At 37.4% G+C, this 25,520-nt stretch overlaps 1 protein-coding gene across 1 annotated transcript; it reads left to right on the plus strand.

The window, feature by feature from the left end:
• The first annotated feature begins 10,710 nt into the window (after positions 1–10,710).
• LOC123675850 lies at positions 10,711–14,050 on the plus strand. Its single transcript, XM_045611391.1, has 2 exons — positions 10,711–10,825; positions 11,152–14,050. The coding sequence occupies exon 2, from the start codon at positions 11,152–11,154 to the stop codon at positions 13,357–13,359; it is 2,208 nt and encodes a 735-aa protein (XP_045467347.1). The 5' UTR covers positions 10,711–10,825; the 3' UTR covers positions 13,360–14,050.
• Positions 14,051–25,520: the final 11,470 nt, after the last annotated feature.

The following is a 25,520-nucleotide window of genomic DNA, read 5'->3' on the forward strand; positions in this document are numbered from 1 at the left end:
TAGTTAAGCTTCGTTATGTCAACTGTAGGTAGCGCTATCAACAAATTAAGATTCTTGTTATTTATTATTTACGAGTTTTGTGCCATTATGTACCTATATGTATATCTTTCATTATAGTTATGATCTATGGAAGCAATTCTTGTAATTGAAATACCAATATTCTCTTTCTCTCTATTTCAAATATTTGAATTCATTCCAGTAAACGTTTCGTGTTTTGTTTCACGACTTTGCACGATCATACTCGGTTACACATCGCTTTTGCTTGGTCAGTATCGGGTTTTAATTAATGTATCCAATCAAAATCAACGGAAAAAGTTCGAAATGACAAGTATGACATTGCGGCGCCGCCACGAACTGAAACTAATATTTTCAATTTGGTCGAATGTCATTGCATTCAAAATTTGAGGAGTGCACACAACATGGTTTTAGACATCTTATTCACAGCTTACTCAATTTCAAAACTATGTATTGCTCATACTGTGGGAAATATTATTTCTCACGGCACTTTGCCCAGCTCGCTTGGTAGACCAATGAAATTGCGCTTTTGAGATGTTGTTTTTATGGAAACGCAATTATTATATTGAACAGATACTGTCAACGAAGGTCATTTTGATTTGAATCATTTACATTACTTGAATTATTGAAATTTGTGCAGTTGTAGGAAAAGTATAGTGTGCAACATGTGGAGAAAGTTATTCTCTCGCTCGTGTGTTTGCGGCACTCGCCTTTCAGGCTCGTGCCACAAACTTTCACACTCGTGAGAAAAGTTGGACTTTCCCTACTTGTTGCACAATATACTGTTTCTTACTCGTGTGTTTGCGTGCCACAAACTTCCACACTCGTGAGAAAGGTTCCTCACTTGTTGCACAATATATTATTTGCTACCATTGCTTCGGAAAGTATCGTATTCTTCATAAATTACTCAATTTCAATACATACTGTGTTTTGCTCATACTATGAGAAATATTATTCCATTATTAGTCTCGGTGATTAAATTTTTTAGTCGCTTGAAAGTCTCCTGCTGATGGAACCAAGATATATCATCGGGAGATGCTTTTGGGAGATATGAAATTGTGTGCCAAAATTTGATAAAACAAAGCTAGGTACAAAACACACAATCCTTCCATTCGTATTTTCTTCAAATTGGATTTCCATATTTTACAAAATTCCTTAAGATTCCAGGACGAACTGTTTTTTTTCCTTGAGCCCCTCCTCCGGTTTATTATAGGAAATAATAAAAACGAAAAGCAACATCCCACGCTCTAAATATAAACCAGGCTTAACAGGCGGGCCCCAGAGTCGACAAATTGTGTCATTAGTCAGGAAGATACGAAAAAAGCGACCGCAGAGTCACACTCGGCGACTAGATGATAGTTGTCGACGCATAAGCGTGAACATGTGTGCAAAATAATTTAGTGATGCCACACCTGCCGCGTATAATGAGCAAAAGGAACTTGGGGGAATTTTTTACCTTTTTTTTTTTTCTTCGGGGGGTTTTATTTGATGAGCCAAGGTGGGTGTGGGGTGAGGGTTGAACCCGTTCTCTGACGAAGTGCGTGAAAGAGTATCTTGACAAGTTGACGTCTTAGAGTTCTATGATAAATCGATTCACGTTACATATTTTTCACGCTTGTTTTTTTGGAAATTATAATTTGGTGAAAAGGCCGTAATTTCCAAATTATAAGCTAGAAATGGTCTTGAAAAATGATATTCGTATAATTTAATTAATCTACAGGGTGAGTCAAAAATGTGTACCGAGCTTTCTGGTGGTGATAGTAAAGGGTGTTTTTTTTAAAGCTATAGAACTTTAAATTGCAATAAAACAAAGATGGATTATTCGATTGACATGAATTTTATTTATCCGCAAGATAATCTTGTGGCATTACATTTTAAATATGACTTCTGGCATATGACCGCCACGGCTGGCTCGGATGTAGTCCAATCTGGACGTCCAATTTTCGATGACTTTTTCCAACATTTGTGGCCGTATATCGGCAATAACACGGCGAATGTTGTCCTCCAAATGGTCAAGGGTTTGTGGCTTATCCGCATAGACCAATGACTTTACATAGCCCCACAGAAAGTAGTCTAGCGGTGTTAAATCACAAGATCTTGGAGGCCAATTCACAGGACCAAAACGTGAAATTAGGCGGTCACCAAACGTGCCTTTCAATAAATCGATTGTGGCACGAGCTGTGTGTCATATTGCGCCGTCTTGTTGGAACCACAGGAACATCATGGTTGTTCTATTCAGGAATGAAAAAGTTAGTAATCATGGCTCTATACCGATCACCATTGACTGTAGCGTTCTGGCCATCATCGTTTTTGAAGAAGTATAGTATAGTTTGATGAATACAATTATGGCCCAAAAGAGGGAGATATATACTTCCAAAGTTGATAAAATTGAAAAATTTCTCCGCATAACGTTTGAACGGTAAAGTGCCATTCAGCATCACAATAAAAATAGATGTCAACAAACTTAACAACTTCATAATCGAACTTGAGGACGGAATCGTCATCAGCGAGTCGAAACCTATCATTTGGGACAATTGTTCTTCTCTAGGTGCCATCTTCTAGGAAAGGTTGGAGATGACTTTTTTTTTTGACTGGAAATTCAGCCTTGTTCACTCTTTAGAAACAATTCCCTGCCCCTAAAATTCGAAAAACCCGACATTGTGAGCGAACGATAGAGCGATCGATTCACAAAAATACTTTCGCCGTCTCAAGAGTCCTCCTCGACAAATAGAAGGCTTCACCAGTTGCATACCAAACAACGTCGTTAGGCCGAAACACAGCGGCGTGGCCTCTTATTTATGACCACCGGTGTTGAAAGCGTGTAATGAAGCACGGATCAAAAGGGGAACCGTATCACGTGATGCGAAATGTGTAATAGTTTCTAATGGTCGGTAGAGGTCGCATGCTAATGTTTGTTGAGATAGGACCGGGGTCTGCGTGCCGCCCTTAATGCTTGGAGGGATGGGGTGACACGAAACCTCCCCAAGCCCATGGGAAAGCTCTCCTGCATCGATTTCACGGTAATGGTCGAGGACTGTTTTCACACCGTGGGGAAGAAAACGGACGGAGTTGGAGGGAAGTGAGATTAAATTAACCCAGATTAGGAAAAAGTCAGGTTGAGTCAGTATTTTATTTCGGGATAGAGTCCTCTGAATCAATTATTCTCATTAAATTGCTGCTCAGTAATTGAGATAAACTTATCTAATTGAAAATATAGGTTGTCGTATATTATTCGCTAAAAATCAATACATCTGACAAGTAGTTTCCAAGAAAGAGCTAATAGAATATGGTCTTATTTGAAGTTAACTGACTTAATCGATTAATGATGAAAGAAGAAAAAATTGAAAAGTGGACCAAGTCTCGAAAAACTCAGCCAAGTGAAAAATTTTTTCGATAGACCTTTGTGACATTGGAAAAAAAAATTTCCTATACAACAGCCATGAGAAGTAGCCTATATTTCATAGCCTACTAAATTTCAAAACTATGTTTTACTCATACTGTGATAAATATTATTCTTCACGGCACTTTGCACAAACCATCGCTGGATAGACAAATGAAAATGAGGATTTTGAAAGGTAGCTTCTATGGAAATGCATAGGTTCTGTCATCGAGGCAATTTTGAACTGAATCAGGTAAATACTTTCATCATTTAAATTTGTGCAGTTGTAGAAAAAGTAAATTACACCAGCAGAGATAAAGGTTTTGAGAGTAGTTGAGGAATGAGTTGAAGGTGGAATCGTTGCAGCAGTAGAGCAGTGTAGTTGGTAAGACCACAAAAATAAAGGACAGAAAAGCTATCACAGTGTCAGCAATGATAACAAAAGATAGAGCAGGAAAATTAAAAATGAAAGAAGTCCATTCAGTTTAAAAATATGAGGGGAAATTATTAATTCGATTTATTATACCGTACACAGTAGGGTTTTATATGGGTTACATAGGAGCAGTTTAAGTATTTGAGGACTAAGAAAAATCTAAAATTCTATGGGTCAATAAACTACGTGTCCCACTTGGACTGTCAAATCGCCGTCTCCTCCATTCTCTTAGCGATATGAAGCAACATCAACATTCCCATATCTACATCTGGAGCAACAGCCCCCAACTGGGTGTCGGCCAAAGTCCCATCCACCCAGACTAACGGGACACATTGAATAACCGATATTTGGAGAGAGAGGCAGACTCGACCTCCTAATCGAGACGCCGGGGCGCCAAGCGCCCCGCCAGACGACACGCTGTAAAACAATATCAACCCGTCCCGGGGTTGAAACGTTCTACGTACCTGAAACGCAAACCGCTGAGGCCATTAGTGACAAGAAGAAGAAGAGTTGACTGGTCGTTACACATCAATGATCTCGGGGTTTATTTGTTTTCTCATTTGGCGTTCGTAAATCCAGACGCCAGCGTTAACGGTTATGGTTTTGGTTTGATGATGTTATTTTAGGCTTTTTTCGTTGCCGCTGCTGTCGTCGACTCAATCAAATGTCGGCGCGAAGATAGATGTAATGTTGGAGATGACATTTCGAGACACTGTCGGATCTGTAATAGTAGGAATTATGGGTGACATAACTGTTAGATAGGTCTATAAGGTTTCATCACCAACGGCGAAGGAATGGGGTTCTCACAATGTGGATGTTATTCCTTTCTACTACTACATAGATGTTCCAGTTTCTGAAATAGTTATTGTAGTCAGCTGCTCACTTCAAAGCAACCAACGGATTCTGTGTTATCTATTAATTCATTTCATCTCGATCGAATATATACTAAAGGGTGTTTTTTTTAGAGCTTTAGAACTTTGAATTGCTATAAAATAGCAATAAAACAACTATGCATTTATTCGATTGACATGAATTTCATTTATCCACAAGATAATCTTGTGGTATTACACTTTAAATATGATTTCTGGCATATGACCGCCACGGCTGTCTCGGATGTAATCCAATCTGGACGTCCAATTTTCAATGACTTTTTCCAACATATGTGGCTATATATCGGCAATAACACGGCGAATGTTGTCTTCCAAATGGTCAAGGGTTTGTGGCCTATCCGCATAGACCAATGACTTTACATATCCCCACAGAAAATACTCTAGCGGTGTTAAATCACAAGATCTTGGAGGCCAATTCACAGGTCCAAAACGTGAAATTAGGCGGTCACCAAACGTGTCTTTCAATAAATCGATTGTGGCACGAGCTGTGTGACATGTTGCGCCGTCTTGTTGGAACCACAGCTCCTGGACATCATGGTTGTTCAATTCAGGAATGAAAAAGTTAGTAATCATGGCTCTATACCGATGACCATTGACTGTAACGTTCTGGCCATCATCGTTTTTGAAGATGTACGGACCAATGATTCCCCCAGCCCATAAAGCGCACCAAACAGTCAGTTCTTCTGGATGTAACGGTGTTTCGACATACACTTGAGGATGAGCTTCACTCCAAATGCGGCAGTTTTGTTTGTTGACGTAGCCATTCAACCAGAAGTGCGCTTCATCGCTAAACAAAATAAAATGGACGTAATGCGCGATACGTATTCCGCACAGAACCATTATTTTCGAAATAAAATTGCACTATTTGCAAGCGTTGTTCAGGCGTAAGTCCATCTATGATGAATTGTCGAACCAAACTGAGAATGAATCACTTGACAACTTTCAAATCGGTCGCCATCTTGAACAGTAATGCCAACGTAAAGTTATCTACCTCGAAAAAACACATCCATTACTATATGGAAGGTTTTTCTTACTATTCTTCACATCTCTAACTTGCTAAATAACTCAAATTTTCCCTACTAGTTTCACTATTGGCCGAGAAGGTGCTCCACGGCGATCTAAATGAGCTTTAGTTTTGTAAAATGTGACTGCAGAATTTTCACCAGTGAATTTCTACAATTTGAATGAATGGTTGAAGTGTCTATCATACCATTAGCCTGTTAAATGCCGAAAAATGACAGTTTCAAAAGCACCAGCTGCCTAGATAGCGGGATTTTCAAAATGAGTCATCTTATTGGAAAAACCTTCAGTTTGAGACACAATTTCGGCCAAAAATTCGCAAAATTTCAGCATCGAAAATTGTTTTCGTAAGTAATTGCATCAAAATTACCGATAATTTTGCATGACAGCGTGTTGTCATGAAAACTGCATGAGTTCATTTTCATTTTTGGAGAAAGAGCCCGACACCGAAGGTGGAATGGCTCTTTCTCCAAAAATGAAAATGACCGAATGCAGTTTTTCAAAGAAAACACGCTGGAATGCGAAATTATCCGGTAATTTTGATGCACGAGTGTAATTCGGGGGAATATTTCCCGAATAAACTGTTACATTACCTGTCAAACTGATTTAGAATGAAATTGCGATAGATTCGAACTGTGTAAGATGCATAGAAACTATGCATCTATGAACAGAACAATTATCGCAGTGCAGTTTCGCTTCCTACAATGCAATTATCGCTGTAATTTTCGATAATTGTTCTCCAGATACATAAAATTTTTGACAGGAGGGAAATATTCGCTGTAATTTTCGATAATTGTTCTCCATCAACATAGAATTTTTGACAGGAGGGAAATATTCGAAAATATTTCGCATGAAACCACACCCACATAGAAATTATCAGATGTCCCAACTGTTACATATCATTTCGTCGTTGTAGCCGCCCAAACGGCCATACGAAGCTTTGAAAACAATTTTAGAGCGCATTTATATCGCATATTAAACTGCCAAACTGGCGCAATTGATGCGGATAATTTCATGTTGCTAGATTGAATAATAGAGTCCCATGAATTATTGTTATACGGTTATTATGTATTCGAATTGTCGGAAAATTGGGTTGATGTGTTGCCGGAAAAATACGGACGTATGTATGATTTTCGATCGATAAACTTGTTCTACATCCGCTGAATGATACATGCTTCCGGAAATCGAGTCCGGTGATGTGTAGCTTTTGGGGATTTGTTGTTTGGTTTTCGTTTCGAAATTGTTACTGGAATTTTTTTATGGACTATTGTATCTAGCTCAGCAAAGGTAACTCGGATCTCTTTTCCGTATCGCTTAATTGGGAAAACATTGCAGGATCCGAGCCGGCCATGCTAGTGAGGGGATTAGGGATTGATTTCCAGAAAATGGTGTATCTTTTCTACTTTATGTATTTCAATTTCAAAAATATACACTGCGTTCGTAAAGTATGAAACAAATTCATTTTTAGCTAAACAGACCATTTTTAGAAATAATCCTGAAACACGTCGATTTTTGATTTTAATTTACCGTATTTCAAAATAATAATCTAATATACAGGGTGAGTTACTTTCGAGTAATGACGTCACCTAATTTTTTTCAAATGGAACACCGCCATTTTGTCTCAATTTTCCGATTACTTTAGCTGAGCTGATTCCAAAAATGTATCACATGTTGATTTCAATTGGTACAGGGTGGACAAAAATACAATAGTTTTGTGTGTGCTCATAAAGTAACGCGTAACATTCTTTCTTAGTTAAATTAACAATATAATCAAAAATACTTATTCTCTAGCGGCAATAAACAAATAATGACATTTCATAAAAAACTAGACGACTATGTTTTTTTAAATTGATAAGAAATAATTTCTTTCATACTCTGTCTGCTAGACCACAAATATCAAACATGTTTGGAAACAGCACATTTTTATTAATCTAAAAATGAAACAAACTACAGGGTGTTACATTCAAATCAATTGCCGCTAGACAATAAGTAGTTTTGATAATATTGTTAATTTAACTAATAAATTACTTTATGAGCACACACAAAACTATTGTATGTTCGTCCACCCTGTACCAATTGGAATCAACATGTGATACATTTTTGGAATCAGCTCAGCTAGAGTAATCGGAAAATTGAGACAAAATGGGGGTGTTCCAATAAGAAAAAAATTACGGTGACGTCATTACTCGAAAGTAATTCATCCTGTATATTCGATTATTATTTTAAAATACGGTAAATTAAAATAAAAAATCGACGTGTTTCAGGATTATTTCTTAAAATGGTCTGTTTAGGTAAAAATGAATTTGTTCCATACTTTACGGATACAGTATCTAAAAGATTTCCAATAAGAGGTTTCAATTTGAATGGCCCGCTATCTGGGCAGCTGTCACTTTTTAAGTTGTCATCTTTTGACATTTGACAAGTGAAAATTACGTCATAACCAAAAGTGGAAGGATTCTTCAAACCATTCTTCAAGAATTCTGTACACGTCCAAATCACATATCCCGCACCAATCATATTAGAACAATATCGCAGAATTTCCTTAATTCAATTATCGGAAAACCACCCAGATTATCCAGGCAGCAGATGATTGATCCCAGACATGACAAACAACAAAGCGAGGGGCGTTCAAGATAATTGAAGTAACTCTATATCCCCCCGTAGTAAGCCATGAAAGAGTTGAAGGAAGGGGAGATGACAATCTTGGTGAAATAATGGGCCAAACTGTTTACTCTAATACGTCGAGGTAGATTGTTTGAGTATACAACAGACACAAACACGGAGGCAGAATATGAAACAGAAGCAGAAAGCAAACGGGTGTGCACTTTCCAGGGGAACAATGGCCATGCACTTAGCTCCGTTAGGAAAAACAAACTGATAAGTACCTTAGGTAAATATTGGTTCCCTAATGCCCCAGACCTCAAGGACGATAACAAGGATTCGGCTTCTTGGATTTCTGCGATTCTGATTTATTATTTCCGAAAATGTTATTTCACAGTAATCTTTCGGAAGAAGACGATTCAAAAACGCTGTAGAAAAATTCAACAACTATACTTCTCGATGAATTCATAAGAAATAGTGGGTGGTATCAAAAATACAAAAATACCAGAGTGACAACCTGCGTTCTTGTGGCAAATCTAACCTCACTGTGTTTTCATAATATCATGTGGAATAATTTACTATTATTTATATTATTATGTTTTATTCAATCAATAAAATGGTACAATAGTCCTATAAAGGAACTTTTATTTTTCTTCAATTTTTTAGGTATGGAAAATTTTTCGAAAATTCATCAATTCTGGCACCACTCACCGATTTTACATAGACCTCACAGTCTTGAGGATATTCGAACTCGAAATTTGAGAAAAAATTTAATTTCCATCGAAAAATCGTTATACCTATCTCCTGAATTATTCGTCACAGCTCCATCAAGAAAAACGTTTTTTGAACATCGGGTTCTGATCTGAAAAATAGTGACGTTTCAAGGGCGTAGCTCATATCCAGGAGAAGTTGCAGCCTCGGGAATTTCATCCAATTTTTTTTTTGAAAATGTCAGATTTTTACCGATAATTTCTTGAATAATGTACTGATCGCCTAACTGCAAGCATTTTCGTAATCTACGTAGTCGAATCGATCAATAAAATGGTACAATAGTCCCATGAAGGAACTTTAAATTTTTTTAAATTTTTTAAGGTATAGAAAATTTCACGGAAATTTTTCGATCAAAAATTTTTCAGGTGAGATCGAAATTCGGCTAATCAGGGATCGTTTATTCAAGCACGGCTCACCGATTCAACGTAGACCTCACAGTTTTGAGGATATTCGATAACTCGAAATTTTGGAAAAAATTGAATTTCCATCGAAAAATCGTTATATTTCCTAAATTATTCGTCACAGACCCCTCAAATATAAACGTTTTTCGAACATCAAGTTATGATCTAAAACATAGTGAGGTTTCAAGAGCGTAGCTCACGTCCCGGAGAAGTTGCAGCCTCGTGAATTTCATCCATTTTTTTTTCGAAAATGTCAGATTTTTACCCATTATTTCTTAAATAATGTACAATTCGCCAAACTGCAAGCATTTTCGTGATCTACATAGTCAAATCAATCAATAAAATGGTACAATAGTCCCATGAAGGAACTTTTACGAAAATTTTTCGATAAACAATTTTTCAGGTGAGATCGAAATTCGGCTAATCAGAGATCCTCAATTCTGGCACAGCTCACCGATTTTGCGTAGACCTCACGGTTTTGAGTATATTCGAACTCGAAATTTGGGAAAAAATTGAATTTTCATCGAAAAATCGTTTTTTGAACATCAGGTTCTGATCTGAAACATAGTGAGGATTTTCATCCAATGATTACTTATTCAAACGTTAATATTAAACTAATTTCAAATGGCTATGTGTTAATTCAAAAGGTATGGATCGCTTTCGACGTTCTATCCACAAAAATTCAAATATGAAAATAAACTAAAAAAATTGATCGAAAGATAAAAAAACTTTTCGAGACATATCAACTGTCAGCTGAACGAAGCGCCGAACCTGTAACGGTAGGCATCCGAAGCTGCAGCCCAAACAAGGAGGCACAATCGCTTTCAGCGGGTTCATTATCCCCTGAACGGGAGCAACAAGCGGGAGACAGAAAGGAGTCCGAACTTTCAGCGTTAACGTCCAATTAATTGTTCGTTTTGCACCTAGCTGGAGACCACATAAATCACAACTCGGCCGCGTGTGCTCGATTCCCCCGTGCAGTTTGCGTGGTAATAGCGTAAATACGCATAAATATACCGCTCGTTTAAAACTACAACGTGTCACAATGGCATAACTCGGTTTTGAGTTATTACCACCATTTTATTCACCGTACTCGAATCTATTTAGTGCAAAAACGTGGTATAATTTAAGCCAATACTGACAAAAGTGTGAGGAAAAGAGAGGGCATGTCACGTTGTAGCGCTGTCTCGTTCGGCAGCTAAGCTTATTTCCACACCGCGCCACCTCAGTGCGACAGTGCAGTGCACATGAGCAGTTGCTCGAGATTTAAGACAACAACGTGTCACGACCTGCATGACACCTTTTTGTAGTAAAGGTAAGTTATTTTATTACTTATTTATTTTATTCTATAATGTGTTACACTTTTTATGTCGCATTTTAGCATTAATAGAATAATTGATCGTACTTGTTCATCACTTTAATAACACGTTGTTACTTTGAAAATGACGAAAATAAAATTGGTTAGTGTTAGCATGTCACGTTGTATGTAATTAACTTTTATACTTATTTAAATTCACACAGCGTTTATAACAGGATGTCGCGGTACATCTTTGAAATGTTGTTATTGAATGAAGAAATTCATCATCTTGTCACATTGTTTATAATAATATTTTACTAATAAAGCTTTTTTTTTCTTTCAAGATGGGGTCACGATCAAGAAGAATATTAGAAATGGCGAACGAAAATTATCATCAAGATGAGGAAACTCTAGCAAAGCGTCGGCGTAGTAATTCTTCTAGCAGCTCCAGCTCACCTAGAAGCTCAGGTGAGGAATCTTTCATCGAATATAGCGACGATTCCGTTAGAGACCCGAATTTCACTGTCAACAAAGTAATAGAAGAAAGTTCAGATGATGAAGAAGCTTACACCTTGACAACTCTGACTACAGTACCTCTAAACGAATTATCACAAGACTTAATAGATAGTGCAGGCATAGAAAATTGTGTTTCCAGTTATATAGACCAACTCATAGGTACATCTGAGGATCCTATTATTGCGGATTTAATATGCGATCAGGAAGAAAATAAAAACACACCACAGGATGACGCTCGTGAAGACGCCGTGGCCAAGAATATTGAAATTAAAACAAATGAAATTACTCCGACAAAGAAGGGGAAGAAGAAACAAAGACGAGAAGAAAAGTGGAAGAAAAATATCGCGAAAGAACTAAGAAACACCGGTAAATCCTACACTTCCATCAGGACTGAGAAAGTTGTGCCAGAACGTCAAATGAAGGAGCCTTGCAAAGATAACTGTTCATTTAAATGTCAAATCAACTTTACCATAGAACAGCGAAAACAATTAAATGAAGATTACTGGAATTTGGGTAGTATTGAAAAACAATGGACGTTTCTTGCCAACTCTACCGAAGTTATCGTTCCCAAAGTTCGATGTGTGAAAATAGACTCTGAGGGTAACCAGATTCCATCCAAGCGTGAACATGTCAATGCATACTTTTTTATGTCATCAGGTAAAAAAATTAGAGTGTGTAAGTTATTTTTTAAAAATACATTGGCCATCAACAACCGTCCTATAGAGACAGCCCTGAAGAAAAAAAATAACAACACAAATATTGCTACAATGAAGGATAAGCGTGGATCCCATGGAAAGCAACCAAAAATTAATGAGGATTTGAAGGCTGGCGTATTATCCTTTATTAACGCTATACCTAAAATAGAATCGCATTACACCCGAGCTAATACGACCAAACAGTACATTGATGGTAGCAAATCGGTAGCTGATCTGCATAGAGATTACGTTGAACTATGTAAATCTAATAATGCTCCTTACACGAGTTATGCCATTTTCTATCGCATTTTCAATCAGGACTTTAATATATCGTTCTTTACGCCCAAAAAGGACCTTTGTGATACTTGCGAAGCTTACAAAAATAGCTCCGATGAAGAAAAAATACTTATGAAGGAATCCTATGATACACACATTCGAGAGAAACAACTTTCCCGAATCGAAAAGGAAAATGACAAGAAGAAAACTGATACAGTGGTTGCTGTTTATGATCTGCAGGCCGTATTTCAATGCCCGAAAGGAGAAATATCCGTATTTTATTATAAATCTAAATTAAATGTTCTGAACCTAACAATCTATGACATACAGCAAAACCTGGTTGAAAGCTTTGTTTGGGACGAATCCAATGCGAATAGAGGAGTGAATGAAATAGGAACTTGTGTCTTTAACTATCTACAAAAGGTTTGCGGAGCTGGTAAGGATTTAGACATCATTTTTTATTCAGATAATTGCCCTGGCCAGCAAAAAAATAAATTCATGGTCGCTATGTACTTATTTGCGGTACAAAAATTTCCAAACTTAAAATCTATCACACATAAGTTTCTCATTAAAGGGCACACACAGAATGAAGGTGATTCTGCACATTCACAAATTGAAAGGCAGGTGAAAAGACAATTGAGAAGTGGACCCATGTACACTCCAGATGCCTTTATAGGTGCAATAAAAGCTTCTAGAAAGAAAAGCTCTCCTATTCACGTTACAGAAATATGTTATTCAGATATTTATGATTGGAAGGATGTCTGTAGTCAAATGAGTTTGGCTATCAACAAAGATGAGAACAACAAGTCTGTTAAATTGGCAGGTCTTAAAGTTATCATGGTTCAAAAGTCTGAACCACGAGCTATTTATTTCAAAACATCGTATGAAGAAACAGAATTTCAGAAAGCGGTTGTGATAAGAAGGAAGAAGGATATAGACGTAGAGGTTAAAAGGGCTTATACTAATAAGCCGGGATTGACTGACAGCAAAAAAAGAGACCTTTTAGATTTGGTTAACAAGAAAATGATACCGTCGTATTATAGGACATTTTTCGAAGCACTTTAATTCGTTTATAGAAATTTTAATTTTGTTATTATTTTTGGGAGTTTGAAAATTTGAGATTTAGATATCTAATCTTTATGCTAAGTACTTAATAAAATAGGAATTGATGCAAGACAACATCATGCATATTTTCAAAATAAGATTACCTACCTACTTCTAAAGTTAATTTTGACACTGATACTGTGATAAAGAGAAGTGAGATTAATATTAGTGCCTAGTTCTGTTCCTCAAAAAAGGTTGATTGTGATATTTCTTTTTCCTAGATCTGTTATAAATTCTTAAATAGTAAATATACCTAAGTTATTATGGTTGTTGTAAAAGAAGTACCTACCTAATTATAAGTATAAACTATGTACCGAAGCTGCCTTTATAAACATGTTTTATAATTAAGTAAGTGTTATAAAAATAGTTAACGTTACCCTAAGTCAAGCAACTTGTGATACTTTAGCAGTACATTTCGATTGAAACCTTTGTTTTGTTACAAATTTTGTTGTATACGATATTATCTATATTTCTTTAATTCATAATACCAGTTCAAATTATAATTATTAGAAGTAAGATTGTCTAGACTGATAATTAAGGTTTCAATTCAGGTACAAAAAACGCTATTTACTTATTTTTGTTATATCTGTTTGCTTAAGACTGATTATAAAACTTGTAAGTTCCACTTCAAAAATAATGTTTTTTTTTTCAATAAATACTCTTATTATAATTTCAACACAGTGTTATTATTCTGTACCACATTCTGAAATATCTTTATTTTATTACCTACAACGTGATATACCCCTATGTCAGTCAGTATGTTCATTATTTTCATAGGAAGAACGTGACATGAAGGGACTTTTTTGTTTAAACTATAGTTTCATAAAAAATATATGCATAAATCAATGAAATTTTCGCTGACATTGATAGTTCATTAGTGAAATTTGAAATGGGAATAAAAATCTTTTTTGTTGCTATCTTACTTTAAAAGTTATAAGAATATAAAAGTTTCAAAGTCATTTTCTCAAAATTCCAGTTTTTCGTTGTGCCACGTTGTAGTTTTAAATGAGCGATACATTCATTAGTTAACGCACGACACTGGTTAGATGCATCGGTAAGGGAATATCAAATGAGTTCCGAATGCTCGATTGCGAAAAACCCGTTTTTCATTTTCGCTAAACTGTATAATTACGCGCTAACGGGATCTTTCTCCCTCTCTCTCTGTTTTGCGCCAATTGAAAAAGACGTTTATTATAATAATAATAATAGTTGTTTGCCCACGACGAAATATTACACCTTAAGATACATGTACAAATATTCACCATCAAAAATTTACATGGTTTGTCAAATATGGAAAGAAAGGATTAGCTGAGCTAGTCAAATATATAAAAAATAAGTATAAAAAACATTTAAATGTATAAGAATATACACAAAAAAAGCACATAATCTAACAAACTCACAGTTCAAAATTCAATATATTTCGAAATCACTCAACCTATATATCGTTTCCTCCAAAAGTGACTGTTTCACTCTCCTGTAAAAGACTGTAGGACTCAATTTCTTGAAAGATTCTGGAAGGTCATTATACAGTTTGATATTGGTGTAAAAAACTTATAAACTTATCCCCTTGTCAGCAAGTTTCTAAGTTATAAATTTCATATTACATTAACTTTGTTTCCGCCGTTTGTATTCTGAAATTCGAGGCTTTATTGTAAAAAACTGGTTATACATTTATGATTCAAAGTATTTTCCATCGCTAGCCACTACTTTCTGCCATCTTTCGGGCAGCGTACGAATCCCGCGTTGAAAACACTGGACATCTTTTGAAGCGACCCACGAATTGATTCAATTTTTTACTTCTTCATAAGACTGGAAGTGCAGGTCAGCCAGGCCATGCGTCATTGATCGAAATAAGTGATAGTCCGAGGGAGCAACGTCCATTTTAACGTTTCCAAGTATGTCTTGACCACGCAATATGGGGTCGAGCATAGTCATGCTGTAAAATCACTCTATCATGTCTCTCGTTTTATCGCGGCCGTTTTTCGTTCAATGCTCGGCTCAAACGATCGCCTGTGATTGTTTCACCCCATTTCTTGTCTCCAGTCACAATGCGATGCAGACATCCCTTCCGTCCTTGCCTTGCAAGCAGCTGTCAACAAGCAAACAAATGCCGTCCAAGATGTTTCGGCTTCAACCCGTACGGCACCCAATTTCCTCGTTTCTGAATCACACATTCCATAGAACTTCATATATTAACCATAAGAATCCGGATCTATTCGCTCCAAGTCAATTGCACCAATTCCTCCCACACCATACCACAACTCTATGAGAACAATCCTTCTCAGCTAAATCAAAACTCACGGAAGACAAGTTCACGTTATATTATTATGTTATTATTTATATCTACACTAGCATCATTTTTCCGGGACGTCTTCATGATCTCATACAGGCAAATTGATCCACTATCGATCACAATATAACCCGTTTTTTTCTCCTTAATAATACCACCATGAGCCGTCCACAGACGAACAACCAATTGCCATAGGTCAACCGGGCCCGGACGTCTAGATGGCCAGACCATTCGGCCGTATGGGAACGTCCATTGTTGGGCGTCCAACGCCCATCTCCGTAGGTAAAACTGTTCGCGGAGAGATCCGTGCCCGCGATCATAGTAATTATCTCTCTCGCTGATGAGACTAAGTAGATACTAGGGTTTCACAAGAGGCAGCTGTGTATACAGATTGAAACTGATTACACCTATTAATACGGGGCTACGTTGGGAGAACGGATCGGCCCGGTACTGGAACCACACACAATTACGATCTGATACAGGATGGATAATTGAAAAATGAATATTCTGTTACAATGGGATAGATTAGATGAGCTGCGAGAGTGATAAGGAGATGGGGCAGATTGGAGGGGGTGGGGTCTTGGGTAATTAATATTTACAGAGGAACTGGTCGGTGCGGGAGTTGATAGCGGTTGCCATGATGGAAATTCGTCTTTCTGTTTGGCGATAGTTCGTCTAGATTAAAGTAGTTTTCCCATTTAGATCGACGCGTTGCAAAAGAGAGATTGCCGAAGAGTCAATTTGCCTCTGTCCACACCAACTAAGGCTACGTGTTGCTTTAAAAATTGATTGTACAAGGTGTCTAAAAAAAAATCATATTTGTTGAGCTTACTGTGCAGGGGATATGTCAATCGGAAGCCTGAATCGAGAACGGTGATTTTCACGTCGGAGATCAGCATGGCGGTGGAAAAGAGAAGTATTTCGAAGATGCAGAATTGGATACTTGATCAAGACTCGTGTCAAACGCAACAAGAATTTGCATCATCATTGGGAGTGATGCAACAAGTCATTTCAAAACGCCTGAAAGTCATGGGAATGATTTGTTCTATCACGTAACTGGGATGCTGTTCAATATGTGGTCCTCTATTTACTGCATTAACCTTCGAAAATTCACTACATGTAGACTTATACCTGGCTAAGGAATTGAAATAACGATTTCTTTCTCCCATTTTCTGCTCTAAGAAATGAATGCCCAACAAGCGTTAGAAGAGATGAATAACTTGAAAAACGCGAAGGAAGCGATAAGGAAACCACTCACAAATAAGTTTGTCGGGAACTCTTAAGATGAAGAAGAGGTATAGAGGTCGGACAGCGAAGACAAACACTATAAACCACCAGGTATATCTAAACCCAAGACTTCTTGAAAACTGTTAAATGAAAGAATAGAGTTAATTCAAATATGAAGCTAATGGAAAGATTCTGCTAAATGAAACCACAATAGTTTTTGTTGAAGAGGCAGCTACTGAGCTTGATGCACTTATCTAAGAGAAACTAACTCATAGCTACCTTACTATATTTTTAATGTCAACCAAGCAACTCAAGAGAATCAATGCTCCTGAGAAAGGGATGAAATTTCTTCTACATCAATTATTGGCAGTATGAATGTAGGTAATTTTCTGCACTGGAATCGAATGATGCTATACCACGTACAGTGCATCCACTGAAATCTACTCCAAACATATGAATCTTATAATAAATAGACTTTATGTCAACGAGGCAGTTTTCCCTATTAACTCAATCTTCCATGAGATATTACAACCCCTACTAATCCACTTGCTGATGACGGTGAAGATTAAAATGATAACAATTTAGTATTTCCGGTATCTCCAGCTTAAGAGGTCCACCATATCCCGAAGATTTGATCCTGTACCATAACGTATCCATCTGGTGGAGCAGCCACCCTCAATTGATGTCCGACATCCCAACTGCGTCCAATAATCATTAAGTTAACGTAGTTAAACGCAGATAAAGACGACAATGACCCTCCCCAGTTTGCGGTAAGTGATACAAGCGAGACATCGGGGATTCGGTGGTCACGTCTTGAGGCATTAGCCGGAAAACATAGGGCGAAACTTTGTTAATTATGCGTTTATGCTGTGTCGTTGTCAAGATTATCGTGAGAAATGGCCGTGTGCACTTTGAACGCTACGATATCCTGACGCCAGAGCCTGTAGCAACTTTATGGGAGCGTTTTCCTAACTTTGTGCCACTATTTTTGCTCCATTTGGGGATTTATTAGGATAGTTTTTACGTATGGGGAGCCTTAGTTCATGTTGGTTTTGCTTATTTTTGAGGACCAGAGATGGAATCGAAACGTTTCGGATCTCCTCTTTTATAGTTTTCTCCCGTGGATCAAAAAGCAAGACTGAAGGAGTTTCAATAGCTTGAAAGGCTTATCTCTTCACTGTTTTCAATTTTTCAACTATGAAATTATTGCCCGTAGAGTTGACGCTAACCCAAATTTGTTTATTCCTCGTCGATCTTGTGAATTAGGCTTCCACAAACAACAAAACACCATATTTTGCATGAATACTCAGGTTTAAAGGCTTTTGAAGTGAAGTCAACACCAGAACTCAAGCCGGCCAATCACCAGCAACCTCATAACTTTGCTGGTTGGGTCCTTGAATTGCATCAAAATGATCCTAATTTCCATCGAGAAATCATCTTCAGTGAAGAGGCCCATTTTCACCCTGAAGGCTATGTCAATAAGCAGAATTGTCGCAACTTTAGTTTTAGAGGGATTTCAATGTTTATTTACATCTCAACTGTTCTTTTGTTATCTATGTAAAACATTTTTTTGGTGAATAAACTTATTATTATTATTATTATTATTTGGAGCACGGAAAATCCAAGAATGATTGTTGAAAAGCCTTTCCATTCTCAACGTGTCACTGAACAATCGCAATCTTGCAAGAAAAATTTCCTAGCCGTGTTATTTCTCGAAGAGATGATCACAATTGGCCACCGAGATTTTGGGATTTAATACGTTTAGACTTTTTCCTTTGTGGCCACGTGGAAGATTAGTCGTGGAATTCTTGAAATTGTCGAGGAGATATAGCAAAAAATGTGCGAATTGAAAATTTCATGAAAAAAATATAGTGGTGCAACCAATGCTGTGACGGCCATTTGGCTGATATTTTTTCTATCGTTAATGGAATACCTTCCTCTAGAAATGAAATGAAATGAACATCCATTGAGATCTCTTAATATCATGCGTTCATTTCGCATTCGTGTTGGAATAGCCTTCTGCAACGAGTATTAGACGATATTTTCTCTATTTCAGTAAAGCTTTTTGAAATATTGTCGAAATTCAATCGAAAATTCATATTATACATCCTACTGAATTTTGTATTCTACTTTGGCAGTTGGTGTGACTGTTTTGAAAATTGACAGATTACGGATTTTGAATTTGAATCGTACGTTTCGAATTTTGAAATAATTTATAATTACGCATTCAATTCGTGAATTACGAAATCGATTCAACACTACCAGAATCTAGAGAAATTGCGGATAAAGTTGAGAATCACTTCACCATATCCAAATTATATTATATTGAAAATTGAAGTGTGTAGAAATTTGGTTGGATCGAAACGAAAAATATAACTGAAACAATATTGTAATGAGTTCACTACAGCACTGTTTTTAGTACTGTTATGAACTCATTACAATACTGAAATAGAGAAAATATAGTCTTTTTTTATTATCAAAATGAAACAAATCTCTTAGTGGAAAACCCTCACTTAAAACATTGCCGTTAATTTCTCAGTTTTTTCAGATGATACAAGGATCAACCGCATCGAATAATTAATAACAAATAATTCATAGAGATCAGATAGAAAAGATTGGATTATCGTCCCCCATCGAGGGAACACAAGAACCCGACAAAACCCCAAGTGACAAAACACCATAACTCATGTCAGACCCTGTATATAACCAATTCGGCCGGATATCAAGTCCACACAATTTCTGTATATCCCAACTGACGTTTATCGCGATGGCCAATCAAAATTGATTAATTTTCCGTCCATTAATACGGAATATCAGCCGGAGAAATCCAAGAAGTTTCCGAAAGTCCGTAGATGGGCCATTTGTCTTACAGACGCGATCCAATCGAGATGCCGTGAAGACACCGCTGTGGGGTTAACGAAGGACGAAAAATTCAGTTTGTTCCTGTTAGGCCGGCCAGGAGACACTTTTAGGGATCATTAATTATTGTTTGTGTTGAAAGGGTTCTAGGTTTAGCTTACTTCGTAGATCGTAGATAAGGCGTCGGATTTCGACAACTGGGCCAGGTGGGGTTTCAACGTTTCATTACGTCACATGTTTGATCGCTGAAAATATTCTACAAGAAAGTTATTATCAATATTTTAGACGAAATTTTTTTTTAGATTAGTGAACTCTTAAGTCAATGTCTTTCGACTCTGAGGTCATAATGCTTTAATTTTTCACGGAAATTTGTGATTATGAATGAAAACAATATCATTTTTTTTTATATTTTTCATTTCTCGAAAATGTACAAGGTGTTGCACCAACCTCTCTTACGGTTGAACGATGAAATCTTCGATTTTGTTTTCGACACAATATCATTAGGAGATACTTATATTCTGAAATTGTTTGGAAATACACAGTGTATACTGAAAAAGGTTCAGTGACTTATCATGTTTTTTCTTATAGAACGACCTGTTTTTATTGAATTTTCAGATTGCTTGCAATGAATGAACAATGAACCCGAGTTTGTTTCATATGCTTGAAACTTACCGTTTTTGAGATATTTCGATTTTATTATAAAGGGTGATTTTTTTAGAGCTATAGAACTTTGAATTTCACTAAAACAACGATGGATTATTCGATTGACATGAATTTTATTTATCCGCAAGATAATCTAGTGGCATTACATTTTAAATATGATTTCTGGCATATGACCGCCACGGCTGGCTCGAATGTAGTCCAATCTGGACCTCCAATTTTCGATGACTTTTTCCAACATTTGTGGCCGTCTATCGGCAATAACACGGCGATTGTTGTCTTCCAAATGGTCAAGGGTTTGTGGCTTATCCGCATAGACCAATGACTTTACATAGCCCCACAGAAAATAGTCTAGCGGTGTTAAATCACAAGATCTTGGATGCCAATTCACAGGTCCAAAACGTGAAATTAGGCGGTCACCAAACTTGTCTTTTAATAATTTGTTGCACGAGCTGTGTGACATGTTGCGCCGTCTTATTGGAACCACAGCTCCTGGACTTCATGGTTGTTCAATTCAGGAATGAAAAAGTTAGTAATCATGGCTCTATACCGATCACCATTGACTGTTACGTTCTGGCCAGCATCGTTTTTGAAGAAGTACGGACCAATGATTCCACCAGCCTATAAAGCGCACCAAACAGTCAGTTTGTCTGGATGTAACGGTGTTTCGACATACACTTGAGGATTAGCTTCACTCCAAATGCGTTAGTTTTGTTTGTTGACGTAGCCATTCAACCAGAAGTGCGCTTCATCGCTAAACAAAATAAAATGCACGATACGTATTCCGCACAGAACCATTATTTTCGAAATAAAATTGCACTATTTGCAAGCGTTGTTCAGGCGTGAGTCTATTCAAGATGAATTGCCAAACCAAACTAAAAATAAGTCACTTGACAGCTGTTCCATCGGTTGCCATCTCGAACAGTAATGCCAACTTAAAGTTATATACCTCGAAAAAAACACCCGTTATATAATTGAAGCGTTTTTGGAAAAACCTAATGACTCCGTAATGAATGAATTTATTCGAATGATATTTCGATAGAAAAAGCATATGTTTGGTCATTCAAACTTTTTTGTACCTCCTGTGTATTTCCAAACAACTTGAGGATGTAGCTCTAATGCACCCTAATGATACTGTGTTGAAAAGAAAATCAAAAATTTCACCGCTTAATCATAATAGAGCGGGTGAAACACCTTTTACTCAATAAAGATCCTAACAGAAAATGTATTCTAAAACTTCTTGTATCTAGGTATCCTTTTTTTTTATCTATGAAAGTGAGTCGGTACAAGCGGGCAAAAATCAAACTGGACTTATCTTTATGCTCTAGATTAAAGTATTGTGTTGTCGAGTTGACCGCCGTCCTCCCTTTTTGGTTTCCCAACAATCTACTGTCGATTGTGATGGAATTTTATGAGGACTGTCCTCTCACCTGCCAGATCCTTTATCTCCGAACGTTTTCTAGAATTTATTGTCATTAGGCTTCTTCGATTTCCGATTAGATATTATCGGGAGATGGGGTTATTCCAAATAACCCGTAATAGATGGGATATTTGTCCAATTAGGTTATTATTTTGGCTCATTACGGTCCCCGGAATTTCTATGAGATGGACCCTTTAGACCCACGGACTCCCTTTCTGGAGGCCGTGATTTTTTATCCACATTTTTGTGATTTTTTTCCGTAGTAGACAGATGGTAGGATCTCGATCAATTTTCTAGAGATTTCATTGAGAACTATTGACGTCAGAAGGAAACATGGATTTTTTCCCTAAGGAATTTTAAAAAGAAATACCTACAGCAGGTGATGAAGCTTAAATAACGTTTGAAGGAAAGCGAAATAAAAATCAGGTCCAATAAAGGGTGTTCCCATCAGAGGTTTCATTTTGATTAACCCGCTCTCTGGGCAGTAGACAGATGTCACTTTTGAAGCTATCATATTTTGACATTTTATGAGTGAAAACTCCGCCATAACTGACTGTGACTTTTGCAGTCATAGTTCGTAAAACTAAAGTGAAGGGTGTTTTTTTCGAGGTATATAACTTTAAGTTGGCATTACTGTTCAAGATGGCGACCGATTTAACAGCTGTCAAGTGATTTATTCTCAGTTTGGTTAAGCAATTCATCATGAATAGACTCACGCCTGAACAACGCTTGCAAATAGTGCAATTTTATTTCGAAAATAATGGTTCTGTTCAGAATACGTATCGCGTACTACGTCCATTTTATTTTGTTTAGCGATGAAGCGCACTTCTGGTTGAATGGCTACGTCAAAAATCAAAACTGCCGCATTTGGAGTGGAGCCAATCCTCAAGTGTATGTCGAAACACCGTTATATCCAGAAAAACTGACTGTTTGGTTCGCTTTATGGGCTGGTGGAATCATTGGTCTGTACTTCTTCAAGAACGATGATGGCCAGAACGTTACAGTCAATGGTGATCGGTAAAGAGCCATGATTACTAACTTTTTCATTCCTGAATTGAACAACCATGATGTCCAGGAGCTGTGGTTCCAACAAGACGGCGCAACATGTCACACAGCTCGTGCCACAATCGATTTATTGAAAGACACGTTTGGTGACCACCTAATTTCACGTTTTCGACCTGTGAATTGGCCTCCAAAATCTTGTGATTTAACACCGCTAGACTACTTTCTGTTTGGCTATGTAAAGTCATTGGTCTATGCGGATAAGCCACAAACCCTTGACTATTTGGAAGACAACATTCGCCGTGTTATTGCCGATATACGGCCCCAAATGTTGGAAAAAGTCATCGAAAATTGGACGTCCACATTGGACTACATCCGAGCCAGCCGTGGCGGTCATATGCCAGAAATCGTATTCAAAATGTAATGCCACAAGATTATCTTGCGGATAAATAAAATTCATGTCAATCGAATAATCCATCGTTGTTTTATTGCAATTTAAAGTTCTATAGCTCTAAAAAAACACCCTTTACTTTTGGTTCGTTGTGAAGCGCCTTCTCGTCCGATACTATTCATCTGAGGAAAAAATCGGAGTTTTTGGGACAAGTTAGTGATGTGAAGAATCGAAACCGTCTGCGTCGCTAAAAAAAACGAATTCAACATCAGAAATTAGTAAACTACAGGCAGGTCTGTTCGGTGAACAAGCAGTACTTTTCACGCTGCGTACTTCGAACACATTAACCGTTGATACAAATGACTCAATATTATCCGGAGCAGCGTTTCAAAACGCCCCCTCCAATTCCTACACATACCATTGAGTAAGAACAATCAAACGCAAATTACTCATATCAAACACCAGCCCACTGTTCGAGTCGATTTGCCTCCATTTTCCTCATGACTTAATTATAACTCACGACAACAGAACGATTTAATGGCTAGTTACGTCCACAACAAATACGCCAACCGAGATCTATCGTCGATTTTTCTCACCATTGTTTTTCATCGACGACGTCGGTGCAGGATCGATATTAATTTGTGCGCCTGATAGGCTCACGGCCGAGACTAATAACAAGCTATAATTTTACCTGTGACCGTGTATTACATCCACTATCTGGCATAATTGAAGTGCAGGGTACTTAGGGAGATGCCTATCGGGAGAACTGTAAATGTTTTATGGGTTCAGTTCGGTGATTCAGATAATCACTCAATTTTTTTTCTATTTCTATTTCTATCTATTGATAGAACAAGAAATTTATATATGGTAGAAGAAGTTCGTTTCTGAAGGTGGAAACATAGTTATTTTCATGAATGGAGCTACTTTAGCTTAGCTTTGGATCTCTGATCAGGTTTATGAAATCATATTGTTTGGGACTGATTGCTTCAAAATAGATTGTAGCGTTGTGGGGAATTTCATTGCAATGCGACCTTGTGGTCTCTTGTGCCCCCCATCAAAACTGTAGTCTGTAGCTTGCCCTCTAGGTACAGAGTTATAATGAATTCCAGCATCTGGAATGGTGTCAAGGAGGTTTCTATCTGATTATTACAAGTCTCCAATTCAAATCATTTTTTTGCGTTGGCTAGTGATGGTGAGGCATTCCGTAACTAGGTGTTTCCGGAGTTTTTTCCTCCTCACAGCATAATCTGCACTCGTCATTTTCTACTGAACTAACCCTCATGAGTTGCTTTGAAGGGAATTCACTAAGGAGGTGCAGCATATTCTTCCTAAGATCTAGATACTTCATAGATCTCGCAGTATCAATGTTTCGAATAAACTTTTTGAAATGATCCAACCAAGGAAGATTCTATCATAGTGATTCTCTTTCGGTTTTTTTTCTTTTGCCAGTGTTGGCCTTTTCATTTGCTTCAATTCTTGAGTGACTTAAAACCTAGACTACACAGATTTGTTATTTTTGCCTATTTCGTTGAGTTTCTTTCGGCATTCCAATATCATCTTATGGGACCCACAGACGAGCAACTTAGTCGCCAACCAAGTGGCCAACTTGTCAAGTTGGCGACTAAGTTGCTCGTCTGTGGGCCCCATTAGAATTGATGATATGGGAGCTCAATGCTTTGACTGCAGCCTGATAGTCAAAATGTATCACTATATCATATTTCTGATAGTTTCTTGGTGGATTCATTTCCACGCATCTCTCGATTGCAATATTTATATATAAAAAACTAGAAAAAATAAATTTTGAAGGCCTTGAAAAAATAATTTTCCAGACCGAAAACAGTCAGGGAAATTTCGTTCAAAAGCAACGAATCAGAATACTGGATTAGCGTTTTTTGTGCTCTGAAATTCCCCCGAGAAAGTAGAGGCATTCTCTCCCGAACGATTCCAGAAAAAGTGAAATTTCCGGTGAGTCACGTAACACGCCATCTGACAACGTCAAAGCGTACTAACGACGACCGTGACTATTGCCTGTGAAGAGTTAAATTGTGCGTTACGTACCTTCGTACAAATGACTACGAATGAAATTGATCCATGAGGTTTGTCGCCGTTCCTCACACAATCGCTTCATCAATATCACAAGCAATAAAATCGTTCACAATTTGTCAAACGTTCCACGTACGGGACAAAACGCGCCCGTCTCGAATTACCGTTCAGCTACTACCAGCGACGTTTATGCGCCATCCTATGGAAATCAATCCATCAAGCCACGAAGG

Source organism: Harmonia axyridis, chromosome 3 (genome assembly GCF_914767665.1).
Source record: "Harmonia axyridis chromosome 3, icHarAxyr1.1, whole genome shotgun sequence".
Classification (NCBI taxonomy): domain Eukaryota; kingdom Metazoa; phylum Arthropoda; class Insecta; order Coleoptera; family Coccinellidae; genus Harmonia; species Harmonia axyridis.

Excerpts from the sequence above, each read along its gene's own strand:
- LOC123675850 (XM_045611391.1), top strand. The coding sequence starts at position 11,152 with ATGGGGTCACGATCAAGAAGAATATTAGAAATGGCGAACGAAAATTAT.